Source organism: Penicillium robsamsonii (genome assembly GCF_028829455.1).
Source record: "Penicillium robsamsonii strain IBT 29466 chromosome Unknown utg000003l_segment0_segment0, whole genome shotgun sequence".
NCBI classification, from domain to species: domain Eukaryota; kingdom Fungi; phylum Ascomycota; class Eurotiomycetes; order Eurotiales; family Aspergillaceae; genus Penicillium; species Penicillium robsamsonii.
In genome coordinates, this window is record NW_026643221.1 from 5,305,307 (window position 1) to 5,330,816 (window position 25,510).

General features: G+C 48.5%; 13 protein-coding genes across 13 annotated transcripts; 6 read left to right on the plus strand and 7 right to left on the minus strand.

Annotated features, from left to right (window-relative positions):
* Positions 1 to 77: 77 nt before the first annotated feature.
* On the plus strand, positions 78 to 2,235 carry sac6 (fimbrin; the record flags this gene model as incomplete). Its single annotated transcript, XM_057231027.1, has 5 exons — positions 78 to 100; positions 156 to 366; positions 420 to 1,111; positions 1,165 to 2,147; positions 2,204 to 2,235. 5 exons carry the CDS (start codon positions 78 to 80, stop codon positions 2,233 to 2,235), a joined length of 1,941 nt encoding a protein of 646 aa, XP_057086117.1.
* Positions 2,236 to 2,404: 169 nt separating this feature from the next.
* On the minus strand, positions 2,405 to 5,474 carry N7447_006766 (uncharacterized protein; the record flags this gene model as incomplete). The annotated part of the gene is made up of 7 exons (XM_057231028.1): positions 2,405 to 2,607; positions 2,654 to 2,777; positions 2,830 to 3,152; positions 3,881 to 4,037; positions 4,091 to 4,767; positions 4,814 to 4,955; positions 5,007 to 5,474. The coding sequence occupies 7 exons, from the start codon at positions 5,472 to 5,474 to the stop codon at positions 2,405 to 2,407; spliced, it is 2,094 nt and encodes a 697-aa protein (XP_057086118.1).
* A 277-nt stretch (positions 5,475 to 5,751) lies between these two features.
* On the plus strand, positions 5,752 to 5,982 carry N7447_006767 (uncharacterized protein; the record flags this gene model as incomplete). The annotated part of the gene is made up of 1 exon (XM_057231029.1): positions 5,752 to 5,982. One exon carries the CDS (start codon positions 5,752 to 5,754, stop codon positions 5,980 to 5,982), a length of 231 nt encoding a protein of 76 aa, XP_057086119.1.
* Positions 5,983 to 6,041: 59 nt separating this feature from the next.
* Positions 6,042 to 6,790, plus strand: N7447_006768 (uncharacterized protein; the record flags this gene model as incomplete). The annotated part of the gene is made up of 2 exons (XM_057231030.1): positions 6,042 to 6,233; positions 6,296 to 6,790. The coding sequence occupies 2 exons, from the start codon at positions 6,042 to 6,044 to the stop codon at positions 6,788 to 6,790; spliced, it is 687 nt and encodes a 228-aa protein (XP_057086120.1).
* Positions 6,791 to 6,911: 121 nt separating this feature from the next.
* On the minus strand, positions 6,912 to 8,415 carry N7447_006769 (aminopeptidase P family protein; the record flags this gene model as incomplete). Its single annotated transcript, XM_057231031.1, has 3 exons — positions 6,912 to 7,112; positions 7,171 to 8,203; positions 8,252 to 8,415. 3 exons carry the CDS (start codon positions 8,413 to 8,415, stop codon positions 6,912 to 6,914), a joined length of 1,398 nt encoding a protein of 465 aa, XP_057086121.1.
* A 190-nt stretch (positions 8,416 to 8,605) lies between these two features.
* Positions 8,606 to 10,033, minus strand: N7447_006770 (uncharacterized protein; the record flags this gene model as incomplete). Its single annotated transcript, XM_057231032.1, has 1 exon — positions 8,606 to 10,033. One exon carries the CDS (start codon positions 10,031 to 10,033, stop codon positions 8,606 to 8,608), a length of 1,428 nt encoding a protein of 475 aa, XP_057086122.1.
* Positions 10,034 to 10,570: 537 nt separating this feature from the next.
* On the plus strand, positions 10,571 to 12,578 carry N7447_006771 (Zn(II)2Cys6 transcription factor; the record flags this gene model as incomplete). The annotated part of the gene is made up of 2 exons (XM_057231033.1): positions 10,571 to 10,702; positions 10,752 to 12,578. The coding sequence occupies 2 exons, from the start codon at positions 10,571 to 10,573 to the stop codon at positions 12,576 to 12,578; spliced, it is 1,959 nt and encodes a 652-aa protein (XP_057086123.1).
* Positions 12,579 to 12,995: 417 nt separating this feature from the next.
* N7447_006772 (uncharacterized protein) lies at positions 12,996 to 16,386 on the minus strand (the record flags this gene model as incomplete). Its single annotated transcript, XM_057231034.1, has 2 exons — positions 12,996 to 13,183; positions 13,236 to 16,386. 2 exons carry the CDS (start codon positions 16,384 to 16,386, stop codon positions 12,996 to 12,998), a joined length of 3,339 nt encoding a protein of 1,112 aa, XP_057086124.1.
* An 812-nt stretch (positions 16,387 to 17,198) lies between these two features.
* N7447_006773 (bifunctional aminopeptidase/epoxide hydrolase) lies at positions 17,199 to 19,550 on the plus strand (the record flags this gene model as incomplete). The annotated part of the gene is made up of 8 exons (XM_057231035.1): positions 17,199 to 17,627; positions 17,679 to 17,763; positions 17,820 to 18,039; positions 18,093 to 18,210; positions 18,263 to 18,382; positions 18,437 to 18,805; positions 18,864 to 19,351; positions 19,419 to 19,550. 8 exons carry the CDS (start codon positions 17,199 to 17,201, stop codon positions 19,543 to 19,545), a joined length of 1,956 nt encoding a protein of 651 aa, XP_057086125.1. The 3' UTR covers positions 19,546 to 19,550.
* Positions 19,551 to 19,734: 184 nt separating this feature from the next.
* On the minus strand, positions 19,735 to 20,700 carry N7447_006774 (uncharacterized protein; the record flags this gene model as incomplete). The annotated part of the gene is made up of 2 exons (XM_057231036.1): positions 19,735 to 20,252; positions 20,325 to 20,700. 2 exons carry the CDS (start codon positions 20,698 to 20,700, stop codon positions 19,735 to 19,737), a joined length of 894 nt encoding a protein of 297 aa, XP_057086126.1.
* A 546-nt stretch (positions 20,701 to 21,246) lies between these two features.
* Positions 21,247 to 22,172, minus strand: N7447_006775 (TIP41 family protein; the record flags this gene model as incomplete). Its single annotated transcript, XM_057231037.1, has 3 exons — positions 21,247 to 21,360; positions 21,417 to 21,807; positions 21,871 to 22,172. The coding sequence occupies 3 exons, from the start codon at positions 22,170 to 22,172 to the stop codon at positions 21,247 to 21,249; spliced, it is 807 nt and encodes a 268-aa protein (XP_057086127.1).
* A 618-nt stretch (positions 22,173 to 22,790) lies between these two features.
* N7447_006776 (aurora family serine/threonine-protein kinase) lies at positions 22,791 to 24,064 on the plus strand (the record flags this gene model as incomplete). The annotated part of the gene is made up of 3 exons (XM_057231038.1): positions 22,791 to 22,889; positions 22,947 to 23,876; positions 23,930 to 24,064. The coding sequence occupies 3 exons, from the start codon at positions 22,791 to 22,793 to the stop codon at positions 24,062 to 24,064; spliced, it is 1,164 nt and encodes a 387-aa protein (XP_057086128.1).
* A 571-nt stretch (positions 24,065 to 24,635) lies between these two features.
* Positions 24,636 to 25,471, minus strand: N7447_006777 (mitochondrial inner membrane protease ATP23; the record flags this gene model as incomplete). The annotated part of the gene is made up of 3 exons (XM_057231039.1): positions 24,636 to 24,863; positions 24,922 to 25,181; positions 25,240 to 25,471. The coding sequence occupies 3 exons, from the start codon at positions 25,469 to 25,471 to the stop codon at positions 24,636 to 24,638; spliced, it is 720 nt and encodes a 239-aa protein (XP_057086129.1).
* Positions 25,472 to 25,510: the final 39 nt, after the last annotated feature.

A 25,510-nucleotide genomic window follows, 5' to 3' on the forward strand; every position in this document is an offset into this window, starting at 1 on the left:
CTCTTTTTTTTGTCGAAAACCCGGACTTTCCCTGGGTGATCACCCACCTATTTTGCCAGGGCTGTGATTCTGACAAGATGAACGCTCTCAAGCTTCAGAAGTACATTTCCTTGTCATTCAATGCAACCATATGCTGATCATGTCAATTACTATAGGCGTTTCCCGCAGCTTGATCAAGGCGAGATCTTCTCCCTCCAGGATGCATTCAACAGATTGGACGTCGAGGACCGTGGCTACCTTGATGAATCAACCGCCATCAAAGCTGCCCAACAATCAGAACGCCAGCCGTATGATGTGGTGCGTGCAGCTTTGAAAAATGTGGAACTCGATAGCTCCCGGCGCGTGGAACTCGAAGATTATGTCGATGTAATACAACTTCCCCGCTTCCCTTTCTCCCGCTGATATTAACGCCACGGCAGCTCGTTTCGAAGCTTCGGACGGCACCCACTGAAGGTGCCCGCGCACCAACTACCCCGGCAGCCGTGATTCAAGGGGCCGGCGCTGGCACTGGAGCATCTCGACATGTCTCCAAGGGCAGTGTGGGTGGACGAATCCATGTCCAGGGATCTTCTTCCAATGTCACGCATACGATCAACGAAGATGAACGAACCGAGTTCACGCGACACATCAATGCCGTCCTGGCGGGCGATGCGGACGTTGGCAACCTTCTACCTTTCCCCACCGATACATTCGAGATGTTTGATAAGTGCAAGGATGGCTTGGTCCTGGCAAAGTTGATCAACGACAGCGTACCAGACACCATTGATGAACGTGTTTTGAACAAGGCCGGGAAGAAGATCAAGCAGCTGAATGCTTTCCATATGACCGAGAACAATAACATTGTTATTAACTCTGCCAAGGGTATCGGATGCTCAGTTGTTAACATTGGAAGCGGAGATATCATTGAAGTGCGCGAACATCTCATTCTGGGTCTTATCTGGCAAATTATTCGACGTGGTCTTCTTGGAAAGATTGATATCAAACTTCACCCGGAGCTTTATAGGCTTTTGGATGAGGATGAAACTCTCGAGCAGTTCTTGCGCTTGCCTCCAGAGCAGATTCTCCTCCGTTGGTTCAACTATCATCTCAAGAATGCCAAGTGGGACAGACGGTATGTCCTGCCCGAGGGAGAAACAAAGAAAGACATGTGGCTAACCGATGTAGGGTGACAAACTTCTCTACCGATGTCAAGGATGGCGAAAACTACACCGTTCTCCTTAACCAATTGGCACCCGATGTTTGCTCGCGTGCCCCTCTCCAAACTCGAGAATTGCTTGAGCGGGCTGAACAGGTCCTCCAGAATGCTGATTCGCTTGATTGTCGCAAGTTCCTGACCCCAGCCTCCTTGGTTGCCGGAAACCCCAAGCTGAACCTTGCCTTTGTCGCCAATCTGTTCAACACCCACCCAGGACTGGACCCTATCACCGAGGAGGAGAAGCTCGAGGTTGAAGATTTTGACGCCGAGGGTGAGCGAGAGGCCAGAGTCTTCACTCTGTGGTTAAATTCATTGGATGTGCAGCCGGCGGTCAACTCGCTCTTCGATGACCTACGCGATGGCTCTGTTTTGTTGCAGGCATATGACAAGGTCATCCCTGGAAGCGTGAACTGGAAACATGTCAACAAGCCACCAGCATCTGGTGGGGAATTGATGCGGTTCAAGGCCGTGGAAAACACCAATTATTCGATTGAACTTGGGAAATTTAATGGTTTCTCTCTTGTCGGTGTTCAGGGCGCTGATATCACTGATGGCCAACGAACCCTCACTCTCGGATTGGTGTGGCAGCTGATGCGCCGCGATATCACCAACACACTCTCTGCGCTGGCCCAACGGCTGGGCAAACGCGAAATTACTGATACCGAGATGATCCGCTGGGCTAATGACATGTCTAGCAGTGGCGGTAAATCTTCCACGATACGTAGCTTCAAGGACAAGTCTATTGGATCTGGAATCTTCCTCCTTGATGTGCTCAACGGCATGAAGAGCAGCTATGTGGATTACGATTTAGTCACACCCGGTCGGACCGACGAAGAAGCATATGCAAACGCTAAGCTTTCTATCAGTATCGCCAGAAAGATGGGTGCCACCATCTGGTTGGTCCCAGAGGACATCTGTCAAGTTCGGTCTCGTTTGGTCACTACGTTTATTGGTAAGTCGAACACTTCATCGATATGGGCAAAGATTTCGGTTTCTAACAAATGATAGGTTCCCTTATGGCTACTCATGAGAAGATGTAGGCAATACGGCAGTTCACTTTGACCGGTTGTTATGGCATTACATACTTTTTTTTTCTTTCTTTGTCTCTTCCAATCCATGTAAATCTCCCCCTTCTCAAGACGAACCCCAAGTGTGGATTTCAATCAAAGTTTTATTGTTACCATGCTAGATATTTGGCTCTCCGAATAATTAAAGGTACTGCTCAAACCATGCGACTGCCTGCAAAAAGGCAGACTCTTTGGCAAAGCGGATTGTCGGCTTGGTGATATCTGCGCGGACAGCAAACCCATGCTCAACGCCACTGAACAAGTTGATCTGGTACGGCTGGCCAGTCTTAGCCAGAATATCCTCGGATTCATGGCGCTTTGGGGTCGGGAAGATCGAGTCGGTTTCTATCAATATTTAGTCAAGACGCTGTAACTGAATCGTATAACTTACCAGCTGCAGCAATAGACAGCGGGCCTTGGATTGCTTGTAATTCCTCTATGTCGACGAAACTGGGGTGTGCCACATAGGCAACATCGCAAAGACCTGGCTGGAGCAGTCGGACGGCGTATTTTGCCTATATTTGTCAACTCGGGCAGCAGCAAGGCATATACTGGACATGAACATACACCAAAGCAATAACCGACAGCACCGACCCGCTCGCAGCCCATGTTGGACTTCATTTCCTTTAGTATCGCCTGGACCACAGGATCTACACGGTTTGTCGGATGACCGGGGGGGCCTTTTAGCCATGTCATCAAATCGAAGCTAGCGGGGCGGTTCAGCAGTACCGGATCACCGTGGAATAGGTCTGGCATGACAACCAGGTAGCCATTTGCCGCTAGCTGATCCGCAATAAGCTGCGCATTAATGAAGCGGTGACCAATTACATCAGAGAGCAGCAGGATAGCACGCTTAGTAGAATACTCGGGGCGTGAAATGTAAACCTCAACTACGACTGTCAGCGAGCCTGTCTACCTCAAAAGCATCGGAGGTATAAATACCATCGCCGATTTGTTGGAGTTGACCCTTGGCTTCACCTTCATGTTTAACGCCAATGGCGCAACAGGCAGCGGGTGGATTGGATGCCATTTATGAATGGTTGCGGTTGAAGAGTTGGTAAAGCGAGTGAGAGTGTAAGAACAGGAAACGGGAGGAGTATAGGGAGAGAGAGATATATGTATATAGAGAAGGGCGGGCGGGGTATACTATATAATAGATCCGTGCCCATGTAAGCCAAAGTAAATAGGACATAACAATATATATCAAACCTACGAAATGTGACTTTATCTCTAAATATTTAACTATGTGGATGTATTCCAAAGTAATTTACAAGTCTTTATCATGTAACTTGGCTTCATGTCCGAGAGTGAGAACACATCAAACATAATCATTCAAGCAGTGACTATTCATGGATATTTAGCACATCAAATCAAATGATCAGATACAAACTGCATAACAGACTTGGCCCTGTAAATATACCCAACCAAAAGACGATATTACCCAACAAACGGCGACCTCGCATCAGGCGAGTCCGGCTTAGCGCAGCAAGCGGCAGTTGAGACATCTGAAGGATCAACAGGTAACCTCGGAGCCGCCGGAAGATGCACAACATGATCAGCTCATGTACACATGCAGATAAGAGAAAAGTGACAAGACTGGCAGATACCCGCGACAAACGATATTCGCTGATAGAGCCATGGTATACATGCCGAAATAAGAAGTTATGGACAGGACGGTTCCAATCCCGCGCGAACTGATCCCACGAGACCGAGTTCCACCAATCGGAATAGAACCCTCGGTCTGCAAACATGGTGATTTCGGCTAGAGCGTTGAGCTAGATGAACTTAGCAATGAATCAGGGTAGTAGGCGGAGAGACTTGGACCTACAACACATTCCCAGATCACATAGAACGCTAGTAGATACTCCATCATGAATGGAAAAAGCAAATCCCCGAGAACCCAGGGAAATTCCCGAAGTCTCTGCTGCGCGGTCATTCCCTCCTCTTTCATACGCACCGTATCCATCACCACCGGGTATATCCACGATTGAGAGGCTACGATCATAACCACAATGATGCTGAATGTGGCCAGTGTTTTCTCTGCGACATAGAGCCAATCAATTTTCTTGGTCCGTGGGTATTCGAGCTCATAGACCAATGTAGGTAATGCCATGAAATCGCAGACATTTCTTATTGTCAAGTTTTGGGGATAGTGGTTGTTGGTCAGTGAACACCGGCCCTTTAATCCCTCAGATAATACCTCGATCTCCTGCTCGAGCAGTTCTCGGATGGACTTCACCTGATTCGGTTTAAGTGGCACGCCGGTCTCAATTGTTCCAACAAGAGATAAAAGCTGATCGGTTTCATGGGAAGGAGAATAGTTTTGAAGGTCAGAAGAGCGCCGACTAGAGTCTTTTCTCTTGAGATCTGTAATCTCAGCATTGAGTTCTGCATCAACTGCAGAAGAATGTCCTATCTTGGTAGAAATAGCAAGTCCTCTTTCTTTGGCTTTGGTTTGGTCAAGGCTTGCTTTAAGCATATTTCGTTTGCGGTACATTTCCGATACTGTTCTCATTAGCTCTTACTCATTGCCGAATGGAAATTAACACACAGTAACCATTGTAAGCTGCATAGCTGTGTTGCTTCATCAGCATAGCCAAGCAATGCAATACGATAAAGACCGTGTGTGTCCACGGCCAATCGCGATGATATGTCCACCATATAACGACTCCAAGGTATGTAGTTTGCCAGATCTGTATCGGTCAGCAATATAACGGGTTTGGAGGCGAATTTTTGAAACTGACATTCTGAATGATCCAACCAAGACCATTCCAGCGAATATATCCCTTGAGTACCACTCGTTGCAGTATTAAACAGAACCCCGTAGACCAACAAAGGAGTAAATCAGTCAGTCCGAGGACCATGACATCTTTATCGAACATTAGACGGATAATCTCGTTCTTGCCCCATATGCTGCCATAGCTTCTCCAATTGTTGGCAGCAAGCCTGAACAGCATCAGGGTTACCCCAATCCAGAAGAGAACAAAAAAGCCATGGAACTGGGGGGCAGTGGTTCCCAAATTTTGAAAAGTACTCAGCTGCTGGGTGAATTTCAAGTCCTGGAACCTAAATTTTCGCTTCTCACCCGACTGATATGAGATATTGTCTTTGAGAATCTCCCGCAAAAGCTCGGCATCCTCTGCAGTGAGCAAGTATTGACCAGCTTGTTCAGTCCCGAGCTTCACAGAATCGGTTTCTGGTTTTGAGTCCATGATTATGCATCATATAAATCAAAAGGGTTTAAGAGATCTGCGGTCTCCTTTTTCTCTTGGCACGACGAATGCGGTAAATGACGTTCTGTGGAGCTCTGGAGTATCCAAGGATAGACAAGTGTATAAACAAAAAAGAAAGTCAAGGTATCAAAAGTAGAAAGGAAGTAGAGTACAAATTTATATGTACATATAATAGAGAGGTAAATTTCTGTGTCACCTGTTGTGCTTCTCCGCCTTACCTCTCCCTGGAGCTCTTCCTCTTCCCTACCATTGAACAATGGATACAGAAACACCAGTTCGGGTCCCTGATGAACCCCCCGAAACAACTCAACCATCCAATGCGATGACCACTGCGAACCACAATTCCACCGAGGTAGAGATGGGAGGAACGCAGGATACAACCCAACCTGAACCTGAACCTGCGCAACAAGATGCGACTCTTCCCGATGTGCAGGCAGAGGAGACACCCGCTCTAAAGAAGAACACGGGCTTTAACTTCCTTGAGTGAGCATTATTTTCCCCCATACTTTTTGCGACGCAATTCCTTTTTTTTTTTTCTTTTTCAAAATGACTTCACCTTCCATTATCCCAATCATTACTCGCCAGCTCACAGCCACTCGTAGCTTCCTGACTTCGCCTATTGTTGAGATTATTGTCGGGAAAGGCGACGATGAGACTGTTATGACAGCTCATCAATCCCTCCTGATGGAGGCACCACTACTAGCCAAGTTTGTTGCAAAGTTTGAAGCGTCAGACCCGGTGAGTTCATTCATACCCGATCCACGCGTACATATTTTTGAATACTCATTTGTGATTCATAGCGACGCATCACCCTACCGGAAGAGAACGTCGATGCATTCAGTTGCTTCCTCCAGTTCCAGTATACGCATGATTACACTGTCGTTCAAACGGAAACACCCGCGGAAACAACCGAAGACACAAGCGGCGACGAGTTGCTGCGCCATGCGCGCATCTACACGCTGGCAGAGAAGCTGGGCCTGTCAAACCTCCAGCGCATTGCCCATGCCAAGATACATAAGGTCAAGAGCTCACCTCACGCAGAGCTTTCATATGCCCGTTACGTATACACCCATACACTAACAACGGACACTACCATCCGGAAGCCTGTGGCAACTTACTGGGCGAACCAAAGTCACGTGCTGCGCCAGGAGGTCGGGGATGACTTTAAGAAGCTGTGCATTGAAGTCCCAGAGTTTTCTTTTGACGTTTTGACTATCATTCTGGATCGCAAGCTGAAGAGCGGATCAGCGGACGAGATTAAGGGAAGTGCGCGCAAGCATAGAAGAGACATCTAGTTTATTCCCGGTTGTACAATCACATATCCAAGGATCAACGATGTGTTATCAGAATTTGATATGAATGTCCATGAGCGGCCCGGGGGCAAAATCTGGTTAATGGCTGTAAAGTGACTGATTCTTACAATGCCAGGCTCTCCACTTCCTCAATGACTTTCGGGGCTGTGGTCAGATTCTCAGAGCCATCCTTGGTGACATGGATGTTGTCTTCGATACGCACTCCTCCCACACTCCAATACCGCTCCAAGACCTCGGTATCGATGTACTTACCGGTCTCGGGGGCCTTTAAGACGGGATCGATGATGAAGCGGCAGAAATAGATCTGGTAAACAATAAGAATTGGCCGTTGAAAAAGAGGATTCTCAAGGGGTAGTACTCACACCAGGTTCAACGGTGACCACGGAGCCAGCAGGCAGGTTAGCGCGAACACGTAGGTAGCGAAACATGGTATCTTTGTCCTCATAGTTGGGGTTACCGCCGGTATCATGGGTGTCCATTCCCAGGTAATGACCGAGGCCATGGGGGAAGAAAGCCACGCTGACACGCTTCTCGAACAATTCCTCCTCGGATCCGCGCAGGATACCCAATTTCAATAAGCCACGGATAGCAATGCGATGTGCCAGCGCGTGCACGTCATCCCAGCACACGCCTTCCTTGAGCATGGCAATACATTCTGTCTGCATCTGGAGAACAATCTCGTAAATCTGACGGGTTTCAGGAGCAAACCTTCCATTCAGAGGAATAACACGCGTGATATCAGCGCAGTAAGTCTGGTATTCACCACCGGCATCGATGAGGACATTATTCTTCCGCTGCTTAGTGACGGGATCGACCAAGTCGACATCGTTTCTAACATAGTGAAGAGTAGCACCCCCTTCACCTCCAGCAACGATGGGGTGGTAGGACTGCTCACGACATCCATTGGCAATGCAAGTGCCGATAATGGCAGCCTCGATCTCGCGCTCGTTAGTCGCTGTCTTGGAGGCCTGGATAGCAGCGATGTGCGCCTTAGTCGAGATATCGTTTGCCTTCCGCAAAAGCGCAATCTCGTACGCATCCTTGATGACACGAGTATCCTCGATCGCAGTCCTCAGGCTGGAAATGTTTGTTTCCGCGAAGCCCTGGAAGCTCGTGCCCTCTGACACCTGTTCGGCCATTGCAAAAGCAGCGCTTTGTCCATTGTGGCTCGAGGCGATCGACGCCAAAGTCGAATTCACATCGGTTGTGAACAGAACGCGGTCCACATCGTAGAGCTTAATGGCCTCCTCGGGAGACAAGGGAAGACCAGACCAAATGACTGACTCTGGGTCGATCGGTGGAATGAACAGGGTCAATTCATCTTTAACAGCATCGTAGACCACGGCGGCATTGGGCAAAAGACATCCAGTGAGATAGAAGAAAGGACGACGCTGCCTAGATCGGGTTAGTGTCAATCTAGGTCCTATAGCAATGCTGCATTACCTAAAGGGCATATCCTCATCGCTATCCTCGATCAATCGAGTTTTTTGAGCCTCAAGGTAAATAACTCCGGCCCCGCCATGCCGAGTTTTGAGGGACTCAGCGACACGACGAGCATGGGCCTTAGCCGGATACTTTGTGGCAAGAATTGTATCCACAGTAGTCATGTTGAGTGAATAGTTGGGGAAAAAGAGAGAGAAAGAGAGGGACCTGTCATTTGTAATATTTTGAGGGTTACATTGCGGGGCTTGACGAGAAGGGCGGTTACTGCCGCAAAAGAGATACCACATAGTAGACAATCATATTATATTATTTTTATTGGATTCGGATTCTTCAAATTTTCAAATCTCTCCAGGACTAGCTCTCTGAAGCAGATACATCTTCAAATTCCATCTCCCATTGGTCCACTTCCGCAAACTTTTTGACTGCCGCGCGCAACTCATCGCTCACGCAACGAGTGGCCTCTGTTTCCATAGATTCGGAATCAGAGACATCGGACTCTGGTGGTGATGACAATGGAGAAGAGGATGGCGATGACAGAAGCGTTTCGTTTTCTTTGTCGACACCACTCGCTTGAGAACGTGAATACGTAGCTGGTTCTTTTGGTGCCGATTTATCCTTATTGTTTTTCTCTTGAATATTCTTCTGCTTCGGATTTCGGGCGTTGGCCAATGGCTTGGGTTTGCTTTTTCCCGCCCGTCGCCCTGATGATCTTTGTGATGGGTAGTTTAGCTCGTCTTCGTCACCAGCTGCGGCGTCATGCTGATCATCACTTTCGTCACTGTACCCGTTGGTAACGCGGAGTCTGCGCCGACGACGTGGTAAAAGCTTATCTTGTAGGTTTGCTGTCGATAAATGACTCGGGGCTTTGGACTTTTTCCTTTGAACAGGTCGCGGTGTGGCATCACCAGGTGTAGCGGAGCCAGCAGGACTGCTGGCCGGTGGTAACATAGTCTGGCTCAATATTTCCGGGAATAATTGGGATTGCGGCGTCGCTTCAACCCTTTCCACCTCAACATCCTGATCGCCAAGTTCCTCGTCTTCGGATTCAACCTCCTCATCTTCAGGAAGTTGGTTTTCAATGTCCTGTTGAGATCCGTCGCATTGAATTGGTGTCGCAGTTGGAGTATCTTCTACCATATCCACAGACGACTGTGGTACTTGAATCTCTTGGGTCATGCGCCTGCGCTTGCGCGACCCGCCGGACGAGAGCGGTGATTCGGACGGTGACGGGGATGATGACTTCTCGGTTGGCTTGATAAGTAGTGACTTTCCCCGAGAGAGATTTAGTGGTGTCGATTCATCATTGGGGCTAAGCCCACCAAGGAAGTCATCATCATCATCAAGATCGGAAGAGCCATCGTCGGCTTGCATCATCTGCAAAATGCTTTGTTGTCGCGGTCGCCGCCTGAAGTTGCTCAGAACCGAATTATCGAATCCAGGCGTTCCAGGAACCCGGGAGCTGGTGTCGCCTTTGCGTCCGGCGAATGATAGTGTAGAAGAATAACCGCGCGATCTTGTAGGGGGCCGACTGCCGGTTCCAGGTCGACTGCCGGTGCCCGGCCGGTCCCCCATGGGTGAAGATTCAATTGCTTGTTCATGACTTCTGGTCAAGGGCGTCTGGCTGCGTAGTGCCTGTCTCGGATCCAACCCTGAGCCGCGCTCTGGCTGGGCAGGCGATTTGGTGACATTGAGGTCAATTTGTTGAGTTGACTCTTCTATCGCTGTGGGTTTAGGCTGACTCTTTCCCACTGTACGACTTCGTTTGGGGGCAGGTCGAGGCATAATTGAAATTGATTTGAACAGAGTATATGCTGAGCCAAAATGTTGCGCGGCTACAAATGCGAAAGATGATCGACGCGTTTGTTTGGGACGCGTGCACGTGGGCCAACATGTGACATTCATCCTATAATCTACAACGTACTGACATTTATACTCTCCCCGTATTTCCTGCATATGTCAATGCATATTGAAATGTTTATTAGTTTTTCCTTTTGTTATGCTATTCTTGTCTCACATTTTCCCATCCATTGTCACAGTCGCAGGGTTGTATGCTTAACCTGCCACGGACTCACCCCCGTATCGAGTTAGGCGGCCAACTATTATAATACAAGCACAAAGACTCGAACGGATTTCTATTAGAAGCCGACCTTGTATTATACATTAATGCCCGTACCCCTAAATTCTCCGGATCATTTCTTGGATATCCCTCTCTTTGTCTCTACTCTTCAAGTATGGTCTGATGCCCGTCATGCTGACCACCCCCTCGGTTTGGAGTGGAAAGCAACGTTAGAACTCCACACACAATCTCAGCTTTGAACAATGACTCTGCCCCCAGAAAAAGAGATGGTGGACCCCATGGGGGACTATGCAGTTAGCGACACATCCATCGGCAAGAAAAAGCGCTCGAATACAGAGGCTGCTGAATATCCCAGAAGACGGGCAACAATAGCTGTAAGCGCCGCTGGCACATTCGAGCAAGGCAGATTTGACTTTGATTCAGTGTCAGATATGTCGGCTACGCAAGACCCGATGCAATGGGGCTCGTCCTAAGTGTCAACTCTGCTCCGATTTGAATGCGGAATGTGTCTATCGAGAACCGGGTATTAAACTCGACGCTGGCGACAAGCTCATTTTAGATCATTTGGCCAGAATTGAGAGTTTACTACATTCGAATTTACCAAACCAAGGGTCACATTCAGCCCTCTCCGCTACCTCCCCGGCCACCAGCAACGATACAAACCTCGGTAGCGACGATCCATTAACGAAAACATCATCCAGCGGATTGCCGGCCCACGGAAGATTGTCTGCCGTTGGACTCGGTTCCTGGGTCAACCCACCTGCCAGTCTAAGCATTTCTACGATGCCCAAGATGCATACCACCCCTGCTCTTCATCTCCTCCAATGGCCCCTAATTCGGGATTTGGTCTCTGGGGTCTATGATCCACAGCATCTTCTTCAATTGGAAATGGCCCGCGAGCCATTGCGGCTGACTCCAAATTCAGGCTTTGATTTGACAAATGCATCCACGTATGCCCAGGCATTTTTCAACTACGGAAACGTTTGGTACGCCTGCGTGAACCCTTATACGTGGAATAGATATTATCAATCAGCTCTCGCGCAAGGATTTCAGGAAGGACCCATGAGTTGTCTTGTTCTTCTGGTCTTGGCCCTAGGAAGCGCCAGCCATAGTGGCAGCATCTCGTTTGTGTCACCAGATCGTGAACCGCCGGGACTTCCTTATTTTGCCGCTGCATGGAGCTTCCTACCATCAGTCATGATGCGAAATACTGTGGTTGCGGCGCAGTGCATGGTCATGGCCTCTGCCTACCTATTCTATCTAGTGCGGCCCCTGGAAGCATGGACCTTGCTGTCCAGCGTGAGCATGAAATTGCAATTGTTGTTTGGCAGTCCAAATCGAATTCCGACTCAGTGGAGAGAGCTGAGTGTGAGGGTATACTGGAACGCCTTGTTGTTTGAAAGCGATCTTCTCGCAGAATTAGATCTCCCCCATTCTGGCATTGTCAACTTTGAAGAACTCGTGGATTTACCAGGAGGCTTTGAGGAAGAAGACGAGGATGACGGAGAGGATGAAGAGGGGGATCATAATGAGGGCGAAGAACGCCGAACAGCCAGGAAATATCAAGGCTCGTCACGCCCGGTTGACTCTCAGCTGGCTGTTCGGCGTGACGAACTCTGGTACTTCCTGGCAGAAATTGCACTACGAAGACTCCTCAATCGCGTCAGTCACATCATTTACCAGAAAGACAGCACCCACACTCTCGCCTCATTGGGTCCGATTGTCTCCGAGCTCGACTTCCAGCTGTCTCAGTGGTATGACAGTCTTCCCCGGCCCGTTCAATTTCCTTTAACCCAAAAGCCTATTTCCAACCCGGTTCAAACGGTCTTGAGGCTTCGCTACAATGCATGCCGTACAATTATATATCGTCCATATATATTGGCTGTTTTTGAGAATGAACACGCTGGAGCGGACCCCGGGGTGAAAGAGTGTTGCCGACGATGTTTGGATGCTACACTCCGTCAGCTGGAGCATATAACCAGCCACCGCGAAGGCCACCTTCCCTACCTGTGGCAGGGTGCTCTGTCAATGGTATCGCAGACGTTGCTGATAATGGGTGCCACGATGTCTCCTACCCTATCTATCCTGCTCCCTCCCGTTCCACAGATGGATGCGATCATTGCGGGAGTGGTCAATGAAGTAGAAAGGTATGCACACCTAGCACCTAGCCTGAAATTGTCAGCCGAGATTATCCGGGATGCAGAGAGACGACGGCAAATTTGTCTTCGATCGGCCAATATGTGCCTCTGAACTGCACACTTCTGAGGGAATTTGTCATAGGCCTCAAGTCATCGTCGATAAAGATATTTGTATATAGGAACGTGAACAAGAACTAAAAGAATTGGATTGAATGTGTGTGTGTGATATGCATTAGAGTGTGTCGTTAGGGCTCGCACCGAGGCAAGATCGCCAAAATAAACAGTGTATATGAGCAAGAAACAAACAGCGTTAAGTACAATCCCATCTCGTGACAATTATATTCTTAAATCATCAAATATCTCACGGGTAAGAAAATCATGGTATCTCAAAAAGACGTGGGGGGGGGGGGGGGGGGGGATCAAATATGGACATCAGGAATATAAAAAGGGGCAGAGGAAAACTCCAGGCCTCCACTGGCTTTCAGAAGAGGGGGAGAGGGGTCAATTATCGTATGGCTTCATATACTTCCTAGACCAACACCCACTCGCTACCTCGCTTGATAAATTTGTCGAGCATCAAGCCCACATCAGCCAGTGCGAACCGACAAATGTAAAAGCCAAAGAATTCAGCAGCATGTCGTGTGCTGAGTTCCAGACCAACGTGGGTTTTAGACGAATGTTTAAGTCCAGGATCCTCAACCTGCTGAGCAATTTGTTCTGGTGATGAAGTTAGAATGGTACCAAGGCATATAGACGAGAGAATTTTTACCTAGCACTTGTGCAGCATCAAAAAGCCGCGCCAATGCCCCCATGTAGTTTGCGTTGGGCCCAGAGAATTCAAGCTGGGTAACATTGCGCTTCGCAGGTGTTCCGTGTACAGATGTCATTGGGACGGAGTTAAGAAGTATATTGTCCTTATTACTTTCTCGAGAACTTGGGACCGGAGTGGTTGTCCCAAGCCCGGATGTTTTTGCGCGTAGTCTTTTCCATGTTAGGTATGACTTGTTCGGTGCAACTTCCGGTTGAACGGGTTCGTCTGGCGTGGAAGCCGGCTTAAACAATGGCATTGATGCTTGGACACCGACATCGTTACCCAATTTCTTAGTCAAGAGAACCTGGACTTGGTCGAGTATAGTATCCAACGACTGCATCTCCTCCAGAACCGCATCTGCATCATATGTATCGACCTGAGCCAATTTGAGCAGAGCGGCGGTCAGAAGATCGCAGTTGGAGACTTTCTCTTCGAGGGCCTTCAGTTTAACATTTTTCACGCGCCAGACATCTCGAGGAATAAAGAGCTTCTCTGACAGATAGCCACCCTGAGGATGGGCGAGTGTCTGGTAGAGACATCTCATTAGCCAGAATGGACGGAGCAGGAAAGACTCTGGACATGGCTCTAGAGGAAGCGGCGCATTAGCCACCAACGAATTTGGACGACCAAGAGCTGTGGATGAGTGCATGTTGCTGCCAAAAAGATTTAATCCACCGCTTGGCAGACCATTTTGATTGAAGTTGAAGTTGGCTAGGGTCGGTGTAGGTAAAACAGGAACGCCACTAGTCGCGCCCTTTTGAGTGTCAGGGAATGCACCGCTCCACGGGGTGCTTGGGGATTCCGGGCACATATCAGGAATCTGGATCGGAACAGAGGCATTCCGAGCCCGGAAAGGCTTTGTATTTGAGTGGAGTTTGTTCAATCCATCTGGAGCCGAGGGTACTTTGCCCATGGGCCGCGCTGATAGCGGCAACGGTGGTAGCTCATTCTCATTGTCTTCATGGGTACGAGCTTTGGAGAGGCTGGCGTGGTCCGTGAAAGAGCCCACCGATGGGTTACGTTGTGTCGGGTGCAAAGTGGAGCGGGCCCCATGGGTGGAAGGTTCGTCTTTCGGTAATGGTGGCGGGCGGTTTGCTAGTGGAGTTGTATAATTTTCCAAGGCCGATGATGCACTGGAATTAGCACGAGAGGAGCGAGTATTGGTCTCGATTTTAAGCTCGCGAGTCTGACTGGATAGTCTCCGGGCTCGCACTCCTGGTCCCGTAGAAGAGGCGAGTGAGCCGATAGAACCAGCGCGGTTTGATATCGAGGCCCGCTTTGAAGGAGCCGGGAAGTCGGATGACGCTGGCAAGGGCGGCAAAGCCGAAGATGGAGGAGAAGAGGGCATGGTATATGGTTCGGGTCTTAGATCACCTAGTGGCAACACATCATCTTCTGCAAGCGTAGAAAGTGCACCCCCAGTGCTTGTGACATTGGACGTTGTGGAGCTTTCCCAAGTCCTCCCAGACATGTTGCTAGAATCCGACTCTCGAGGGAGTGCTGACTTCGACTGAATGCCGAATTCAAAATCGTCCATCACGTAGCCCTTGGTCATCTCTTCTAGCAAACGCTCCTCTTCCTCTGCTTCATCGTCTAGATATTCCGAAGTACGGGCAATGATGGGGTCATCCCCGAAAGTTGTCTGTTCCTGGATCCGGCGCATTTCACGATCACGGTTCATTGCCTCTGCTTCCTGTTCTGCCTCGCGCACTCTTTGCTTTGCTAATTGTATGTTCCTGCGAGCATTTGAAACAATAACATCGCTTTCCTCTTCTTTGTGCTCCGGCACCGGCTCTAGACCTTCATCATATGCAGCTTCCACGGCCGCATCGAGGGCTGCATCAAACTCAGCCTCGGTATCATTACTAAGGCGACGGCTTGTCCGACGACGAAGGTACACCGATGACGCCTTGGAGTTTGCCGATGAGGGTGACGAAGCACCCGATTCATCAATTGTATCCAACCATGAAGTGGATTCATTGGTGTCCTCCTGAGTCCCCGTCAGCAATGTTATAGATCGGGGTTGATCTTCCAAGGCAGACGGCTTCAAGGATTGCCGCCGAGGGGGAACAGCTTCCAGGGAAAATCCCTTCGCTTCTTCCAGTGGGATCTGGTGGAACCCAAAGCTGGAACGAGGTGAACTCTGCTGGCTCTCAATATGGGATCCATCATGCGTCGAATGAAGCAATTCTCCATATGACTCTTGGCTGAGCGGCCGATCTGGAAGAGCTTTGTCGTCGCTCTCCTGGAGAGGAAAGTCCATACGATGAAGTTCCGTGACCCGAAGCTTATACGTGTCACGAATTTCTTGAAGTTTGAGTTTCTCTTCGTCTCCCCCATTGCTACGGAGCATGACAAGCTGCAACAAGTTGCAAGCGTCGGTGTAAGCTTCCATGGCGCCCTCAAAATTGGCAGCGTTGTCAAGAAGCACTGCGGTATTTGCTTTCTGAAGTGCCTTTGACAGCATCACCTTTTGGGTCTGTCCATGTTGTATAGCCGCCGAGTCCCCTTCTTCGTCATTTAAAGAAATGGACCCTCCACTGGTCCGAGCGATTGGAATATCTGTCTGGTGGTCATGTGTTGAGGGCTGAAAAAGATGGCTTGAGGCCGCAAATGAGAGATCGAGGTGCTGTGATGTTGAGTCATTGTTGAACATGGCAGACTTCTCCAGCTCCGGCAGATCGAGCATCGGCAACCCATTCAACCCCGGCGCACGTTGGGGGCTGTGGCTCCCCCGTCCACGGTTGTAACCTGACATTGACATTTTCGAGCTCCCTCGGCGATGATGACCGATATGCTCCGAGGGACTTTTGCTAGATGCCGTTGATTGGGACCATCGATTTAAACTGCCTAGCCCTTCTTTGATAGGGCTGGTCGCTCCCAGACCCTCCGGGGACAAGTTTGCCACATTCTCCATAAGCACACCGAGGCCTGTGGGTGTGACCGCACCTGGCGGCTTTACCATTCGAGCCCGAGAACTAGGCCGTGACGACCGAGAGGAAGGCTGGTTGGGGGGCGGTCCAGACAGTGGTTCCGATGCGAAGGGGCCAGAAGGACGTCTGAGATAGGATGAATTGGGATCATCATCCATTGCCGTGTGGTGAATCATTTTCACGAAATCGAAGTTTGGCGAATAATTTAAATGTCGGAAATGTAATATATCGAGTCTGTTTGAAACTGTGTACCCTCGAGGCACTATGCGCGACCAGACAAGCACAATAGGAGAAAGAAATGGGTATCTGCAACCAGGTCCTGTGTGTCTTCGCTCATTCTTCGCAAGTCGGAGGGTTGAATGTCGTATGTCTCGTAGAGTATTGGTTTGAAAACCCCCTATCCGTCTCAATACATAGCTTCGTAATCGGGGAGGGCTCGAGGGTTTCAAAACAGTAGGCCGAGAGACATTATTTCAATTGACCTAAAACGATTAGGAATGCGCATTGGGGATGAAGATTCAAACTCACCAGGGGATTTGCGTGAACCATGCGCAAAGAACCCTTTACAATCAAAATAGCGAAGGTTAGGTTCGTGTTCGTCAGGGGGTCTCTTTCAGGGGAGATAGTTCCCGGGCGGTGGAAGGAAAAAAAAAACAATGCGGGGGGATTATAAGATTAGAAGTAATAAAAAAGGATTCTGAACTCTTGATTCTTTCAATTTTGGATTTTGAATTCTCAAGGAGAAGAGGAAGAGAGAGAGAGAGAGAGAGAGGGAGAGAGGGAGAGAAAAAGGGGAAGGACACTTCTCCCTAGCGTAGGCCTATATACATCCAGGGATAAGGTATAGGTTATATAGAGTAGAATTTAAAAGAAATTTATAGGACATATATAAGATCTCGGATCTAAGATTTGTATAGGAGACTTTTAAAAAAATCTATTAACCTATATATAAGTTGATAAGTTGACGCTTACATACGGGAAAAATGCAATGGGGAAAAAAACTCCCCTCTTCATGAATCCCACCTTAGGTCGTTCCTTGACTCGGAACTTGAATTTCAATCTACGTTCTATCACGGTGAGATTCGCCTCAACTCGCACTATGGCTATTATCAATCCTCGGGATCCGAACACCGTGAGTAACTACAACAACTGGCGTTCCACCCATGTCACGGCCAATTTCGATATTCTGTTCGACCAGAAGAAGCTGGTGGGGAATGTAATCCATCAATTCAAGTCGATCACCGATGGTGAATCCCAGGAGATTATTCTGGATACTAGCCATCTCGATATTGGTGCGGTGAAGGTGGATGGCCAGCCATCCAAGTGGGAGTTTCTCTCCCCCCTAGAGCCCTATGGTGTGCCGTTGAAGATTAGCCTTGATAAGCCTGTCAAGTTGAATGGCACCATTGAGGTTGATGTATGTTTTGTAATCGTTCTCCTCATGAAGCTCTTATCTCACTCGTCATAGATCGAGGTGAAAACCACCGACAAGTGCACGGCGTTGCAGTGGCTGACGCCTGCACAAACCTCAAACAAGAAACATCCATACATGTGTATGTGATAATCATGACCTTTTCCTAGAGCCCCAGCAGCTGACAGAATTACCTAGTCTCCCAATGCCAGGCAATTCACGCGCGGTCTATCTTCCCTTGTCAGGACACTCCGGATGTCAAAGCCACCTTTGACTTCAACATTACATCTCCGCTCCCGGTCATGACCAGCGGCCTGCCAATTCGCAAGTCATCTGTGGAGTCAAAGGCGGACCACCAACTGTATCGATTCCACCAATCGGTACCAATCCCCAGCTACCTCTTTGCAATTGCTAGCGGGTAAGAATTCCTCCATTTCCAAAGTTATTGTTCACTAACGCACAACTCCACAGTGATGTCGCCGAGGCTCCAATCGGACCCCGGAGTGTCGTTGCAACCAGCCCTGATAAGCTGGAAGAATGCAAATGGGAGCTTGAGGCTGATACCGAGAACTTTATCACAACAATCGAGGTACACAGCCTATGTTCTACTCATGTTAAGGGTCAATTCTGACTTCGCACAGAAAATTGTTTACCCTTATGCCTGGGGCGAGTACAACGTTTTGATCCTGCCGCCCAGTTTCCCGTATGGCGGTATGGAGAACCCGATTTTCACTTTTGCAACCCCGAGTATCATCTCCAAGGTACATACTATACTCCGTGGAATGGTTATAGACCATGACTAATAGCTCCCCCAGGACCGTGAGAACATCGATGTCATTGCCCATGAATTGGCTCACAGCTGGAGTGGTAACCTGGTTACCAATGCCTCATGGGAGCACTTCTGGTTGAATGAAGGCTGGACGGTTTACCTCGAGAGAAGGATTTTGGCCGCCGTTCACGGCGAATCTTATCGTCACTTTTCGGCCATCATTGGGTGGAAGTCTCTGACTGACGCCGTCGAGCATTTTGGTGACGATCATGAGTTTACTAAACTGATCGTTGATCTGAAGGGCAAGGATCCCGATGATGCATTCTCAAGTGTTCCTTATGAGAAGGGTTTCAACTTCTTGTTCTACCTTGAGAATCTTGTTGGCAAGCCAAAGTTCGACAAGTTCATCCCTCACGTACGCAATATCTCTTCTCTTGTTCGGTTTCTTCTATTGACCTTTCTTTTTCTCGCAGTATTTCACAACCTTCAAGTGCAAATCGCTCGACTCTTATGAGTTCAAAGCACTGATTCTGGACTTTTTTAAGTCAGATGCCGAGGCTTCTAAGCTCTTGGAAGAACTGGATTGGGACAAGTGGTTCTATGCGCCAGGTTTACCACCCAAGCCAAGCTTTGACACATCTATGGTGGACGTTGTCTATGAACTTTCCAAGAAGTGGCAGTCCCTTCCCGACTCTTCCTTCCAGCCTCATATCAGTGACATCAAGGGCTTGACCGCAAACCAGTTGGTTGTCTTGCTAGAGCAGATGCTCTTGCTAGAGAGACCTCTCAGCCCCAAGATCTCGAAGTTGATGGGGGATGTCTATGGCTTTACCAAGAGCAATAATATCGAGGTTGCGAACCTCTATTGCCAGGTTGGCATGAAAGCAGGAGACGACAGCATCATTGAGCCAACAACCGAGTTGCTGGGCCGCATTGGACGGATGAAGTTTGTGCGACCTTTGTAAGATGTCCCCGTTCTATTCCTAGATTCCGTTCTTGACACTGACCTGGTATTTTTTTTTTTTTAGATTCCGCAATCTCCAAAAGATCAATCGCCCTGTCGCCCTCGCAACATTCGAGAAGTACAAGGACTTTTATCACCCTATCTGCCGAGGCATGGTGGAAAAAGATCTGTTTGGCAAAAAAGACAACTAGGTCTTTCTCTGTGTCGTGTTTTGCTGAAGTAGGTAGACCGTGAGTGCTCATTTTATCTTGAACAATAAAAAATTCTTATGCAGAAAGAGTAGGGCAATTAAATATTGTACATGTCTTTATAACCAAATGGTGTAAAATAGCAGAATAGATACCACGAAGGCAAACACTCACTTGTGCAAGGATATCCCCTCATTTGTTTGCTTGGACGAGTTTCTTGTCCGTCTCGGAGTACTCAAACATGCCAGTGTTCTTCTGGTCACGCCCAAGAGCAAAAACAAGATCCACCTCGTCCTTCTTTGATAGCTCCGACAAGACTCGGCGCATGTAGGCCACCACCTGGGCAACCTTAGCCCAGTCAATTTCTTCTTTCCCATCCGGTCCGGTCTGATTTCCCTTCCAGAGGTTTCTCCAGACAGCGGCGCCCAGCACCGCATCGCCTTTGGCCAACCCTTCATCATATGCAGCAATGATTCCACGCCATTGAATGAACAGATCCTTCAGGTATTTATTGCGAATAGTACGACTACCCAGATCATGATACGTGTCCATGCGGTGCTCCGCTTCATGCGAAAAGTGGTCGATCAAGTGGCGGGAGTAGGTAGTAACGCTATCGCGATTGGGTAGGGCACGAAGGCGAACCGTCAAGAGGTACATGTGAAGGAAAGTCACCTGGGACCAGGTAGAAAAAGTTGGTAAGAGGCCGAGCTCTACAGCAACGGAATTAGCTTGTTTTCCAACCGGATCATAATCCAAGCCAGAGGCCACTAGAATTGTCTCACCTTTATACCACCAACCCTCTCCAACACCAAGATCCTCACCAGCTCCCGTTTTCGGGACCTCCGCTCCTTTTTGCGACGCTTGGGGGATCTTGTAATCCGCTTGGCTGGAACATGCCTCAAATAGCTTCTGTGTCATGCCATACGCGACATAAGTCTCGGCAGCATTTCCAGGTCTCCGGGAAAAGTCTCTGGCCAAGTCGGAGACCTTGCTTTGCGAATATGATCGCGTGGTGATCGATTTCAATGGCTGTTCCATAGACGCGCACGAGGCGGAGACCAGTGCTATCGGGCTGCGAATAGCAGATCTGAAAAGGCAGAGATTCTGGGACCCGCGAATTTCGCGCGCCCATAGTGTTGATAATCTCCTGGATGACATTGTTGAGGATGTGGAATTCTTGAATCGGTCTCTCGTGATTGGTGATCTGGATCTTTTTCTTGATAAAATATGTTTGCATTGTTTGTTCCGAAGGCTCAGAAGACACCCGAGTGCTCCTCTTACACTTGTGTGTATAAACATGAACCTTGCCAGCTGCTACTGTACTCGATTGCTTTTTTTGCACTTTTATATTCTATGTGGAGCTCCTGCTGGTTATTCGGCTAATAATTTGGTGCTATTTAACTTAAGCTCTATCCCACTCATGTTCACCTGCATTTGAATGTATTTCATGAATTTGATCATTAATTGTGGCAGTAGTCCTGCAACCCAACTAATCAAGTCTAATAGAAGACTTATGGGGGCGGATCCGGGGTATTTTCGTTCCTAATGTTCAGCCGTGTATGCTTGTCATGATCGAGTGGTGTATTTTGTTTGTGGAGATGATCAGTTTCTAAATGACGACCATCCCAATAACACTGATATCTGTATCCAAGCCAGATGGCTGGCTACTCCCCGGGGTCAACCAGGGAATATGGAGCGTAGATCTCAGTCGCCTAGCACCAATCGCTCGGAGTGCCTTTCTACAAGAGGGAGAATCTCAGAGAGTCGGTTAGGATCTCTCAAGAAAGCCGGAATATCGTCCCTGTTTGCTGCTAGCATCTGTGGATGATTGTCAGACCAAACATACATCCATGTTATCCAATCAGCAGACCTACTTGTCGAACTTTCTCATATTCACACTCCTTTGAGAGATATTCTCGGATAACTTCACCTGTGGCAAAGTCCACATAGACTCGAGTGTCTCGGAGTCGAATCAAGACGTGGTCAAGCCTCATGAAGAACCTAGTCAATAAAAGGAGTCTTCCTGGCATGACTCGGATCTTGCAAGATAGCATGGTAATCCCATTGTCCGCCAGCTCGTCTTCATAAAGTACAACCTCATCAAAAAAGAGGATGGGGTCCGGGCGCTTCAATAGTTCAATCGGAATGGGTTTCGTCGTGGACTCAAACGGCCGCGCATTAGGACGGAGGGTACCCTTGTAGTCGGTGCTATATGACCAGTCGAACGGCTTCACGACTTCTTTAATCCCTTCATGAGTTTTCTCTCTGAGTACCCGGTCATTAGTTGCAATGATAGATTAAGCGCAAGTGAGGAGGCTGCGAAAATACCTGCTCTTTTGCCACTCTCCCGAGTACGCGACCTGGAGCATGGATTGACCAGTCTTGTCCACCAAGTCCAAGGCGTCAAACGCATTGAAATTGATACCCCAATTACCACTTTCATGCTCTATTGCAACATAATTGTCCCCAAAAATCATTTCCGGAGGTGCAATGCCGAGTTTCTGGGTCATTTCTTCGATCGGATCGGCTTTAAGAATGGGCAGCTTCTGTGTTGAGATTCGAAACCCGTTGATAGTGATCGAGTTGGGTTTCTTCGCCTCCGGAGAGACTGTGGCACATGTTGTTGCCATGGTTAAAGCTTGATAAGAGCAAGAGATCAAGACCAGCTGAGGACCTCCAGGGCTATGTATAAATGTCCACAGGTTTGCGATCAGAGCTGATAGCGATAACCCCGCGGGCGGAGAAAGAGGCGGTCCGACCCTGCAATATTTGTTCGGCAGAATATTTAAAGGCTGAAGAGGCTTTGATTTCATATTGATAATCGATGGGTCCTTTGCAACTTTTTTTTTGTGGTAATTTCATGTTCCATTTGATTCAGATATTTTCGTCGGCTGAAATGTAGACAGTATGTCGGCAGCTCGAGCTGTAGATACAGCATACTCTTTGGGCATATTATTGGTACGGAGGATATACATAGGCGCCCAGAGCGGAGATAATGGCGGTGTGATAGGGTACACATATTACATCAGCCGGGCGTTGCTAGGGTGACGATGTGGGGATCGCCCAAACACCCGTGCTTCTGTTTCTCTCTCCATCTTTGCGATATTCCCCCATCGAACGACTGACTCCGTGCAAAGTGATCATGATTGCACTGGAGTAAACATAAACTCGGATTTGGATAATTTTATACAATTCGTTTCTTCCCATCCCTATTTTCGCCTCCCATTAATCCCATACACCGTCTCACCATGGCGACAGCCAAAACGCTCGAAGCTCGCTTTGAGCATCTGTCCATGAAAGATGAAAAGGAAAATGGAAACAACGATCGAACCTATGGCAAGCAAAAGGTACTTGACTCAATGCGATCTGGTCGGAGATTCACCTTGCTGATCTGATCTACCAAGGCCCCGGTCTCTTCAGCCCAGTCAAACAGCAATTCGAATCGAGCTCAACTACTGAAATTGGCTCTTCAAAATAATAATGAAAACAAGGCAAATGCCATGAACGTTCCAGCCTCGCCAGGTAGAGGCTCCCATGGCGCATTGGTGACCCGAAGCACCGATGAAAACGGTGATCACCGCACATCTTCCCTCTGCGAGCAGCCAACTGTCCCCAAGGAACTGCACTTGGGAATGTTTGAAATCGGTAAACCATTGGGTAAGGGAAAGTTTGGGCGTGTTTATCTTGCCAAGGAACGTTCCTCTGGCTTCGTCTGTGCACTGAAGGTGCTACACAAGTCAGAGTTACAACAGGGTGGTGTTCAGAAGCAAGTCAGGCGTGAAATCGAGATTCAGAGTAATCTACGTCATCCTAATGTCTTGAGACTCTATGGTCACTTCCATGACAGCAAACGAATCTTTTTGATCCTCGAGTTTGCTGGCCGTGGTGAGCTGTACAAGCACCTTCGCAAAGAGCATCGGTTCCCGGAATGGAAGGCCGCACAGTATATTGCGCAGATGGCTGCAGCATTGAAATACCTGCATAAAAAGCACGTCATGCACCGTGATATCAAGCCCGAGAACATCCTTGTTGGCATTCATGGAGAGATCAAAATCAGTGATTTCGGCTGGAGTGTCCATGCCCCCAACAACCGACGCCAAACGATGTGTGGAACTCTCGACTACTTGCCCCCAGAGATGCTCAATCATGGCTCCAAGGACAATTACTACAGCGAGAAGGTGGACTTGTGGAGTCTAGGTGTCTTGACTTATGAATTTTTGGTGGGCGAGGCTCCGTTCGAGGATACCCCTGTCATGACCCAACGGCGGATTACCAGAGCAGATATGTCGGTCCCATCCTTCGTGAGCCCGGAGGCGAAGGACCTTATCAAGAAGGTGAGGCTATCTTTTTACCAATATCTAAAGCCGCTTGCTCACATAATATCTAGCTTCTTGTTCTTGATCCTGCGAAGAGAATCCCGCTTGAGGAGATCCAACGTCATCCTTGGATTGTCAAGCACTGCGAGAAAGACGATCGAACTGTGAAGCGAAGTTCGGGTTCTTCCAAGGAGGGCAAAGTATGAACCATGACTTGTCCCTTGCATTACAGAGTTTCTGGGAGTTCTGGCTATCTTTTTTTTACGTCTCTCATGTGGAGTTTTGGTGTTCTGAGCCTGCAAGCATCTTCAAGGCGTGTTGGGTTTGTCTTGGGAGTCAAGCTGGAGAGGTACTCGCGATATGGCGATATTTTGATCTTAATCTTATTTCGCCTCCGACGTGTTGAATACAACATGATACACTCAAACAACTTGACAGGAAGGCACAGCTAGCTGTGGTCTCTGTCATATTTTGCATAAATAACCAGAACGTAGGGCGGAGAGCAGTATAGGCCTGGTACCTGTAAGCTGTGTTCCCGGACTTCAGTGACAACCACTATCATAGACTATATTTTTTGATCTCGTCTCGCCTCTAGTGACCTAAATCGGATGATATATAGCTGTGGCTTTTTTTGCACGTAAAAAATCCCAAAAAAATCGAGTAGATAGGCGAGAAGGTTCCTGTCGCTAGTGAAACCATAAAATATAGTACATCTAAACAATATCTATCATACAAAAGGGTGGAGAATATGTAGTACAACGCTCCATGGGTGTGGTATCATCGGTAGATCTCATCAAATGGGCGCGTGTCCCTGAAACAACTATCCCAGACTTCATTGACAACCCTTGTGGCATGGGCTTCGTCCTTGCAAGTCGGTCGTGCTCGCACAGAGAGGATGGCTCTCCGTCGGACACACTCTTGGTGCTGTTGTGTAAGCTTCCACTGCCCTCTTCGGAAGAATTCGCGTGCCCATCTGCACTCGCCGCTGAGCGAACTAGCCCGAATCTAGAGGGGATTTAGTGAACATTGACCTACCTGTCAAGACGACAAAAATAAAACATACCTCGGTACACGCCGCGTGCCGCAGATTATCAGACCAATTCACCTTGAACCTGAGGTGGTCAAATGCATGAACCATCTCATGGGCCATAGTATCTTCGAGGTGTCCCTGGTCCTTCATCTCATTTGCGCAGATCAAGATTCCAAATTCTGGATCGAAGCCACCACCCTTTCGATCCGTGCAGCGACGACAATAGATATTATGACTGTGAAGATCGCCTCCTAATTGTTGAATGCTTTCGCTGAGGAATCGAATTGTAGGACCTTCATAAATTGACCTTGTCAGTATCCGGCTCAGATGACTCTTGAACTAGTGACTCACTATATTGAAGAAGATAATCTCGCTGATCCTCACATCGCTTGCAGTCTGCTTCTTCATTGCGAGCGTCTCGCGCGACACGGAACTTTTCGATTCCTTCGTTGGACATCTTGCCCGTGAGGATGGAATATATATTGCGGAATTGGGTCCATGTGTCATCGCCGGGAAGGAAGCCTGTAGTATCGGGCTTTGCATTTGAAGGTGCAGTCGCACCTGGCGACTGGGAGTCTGTCATTTTTCGATCTTGGAGTGTCGAGATTCATGATCACTGCGC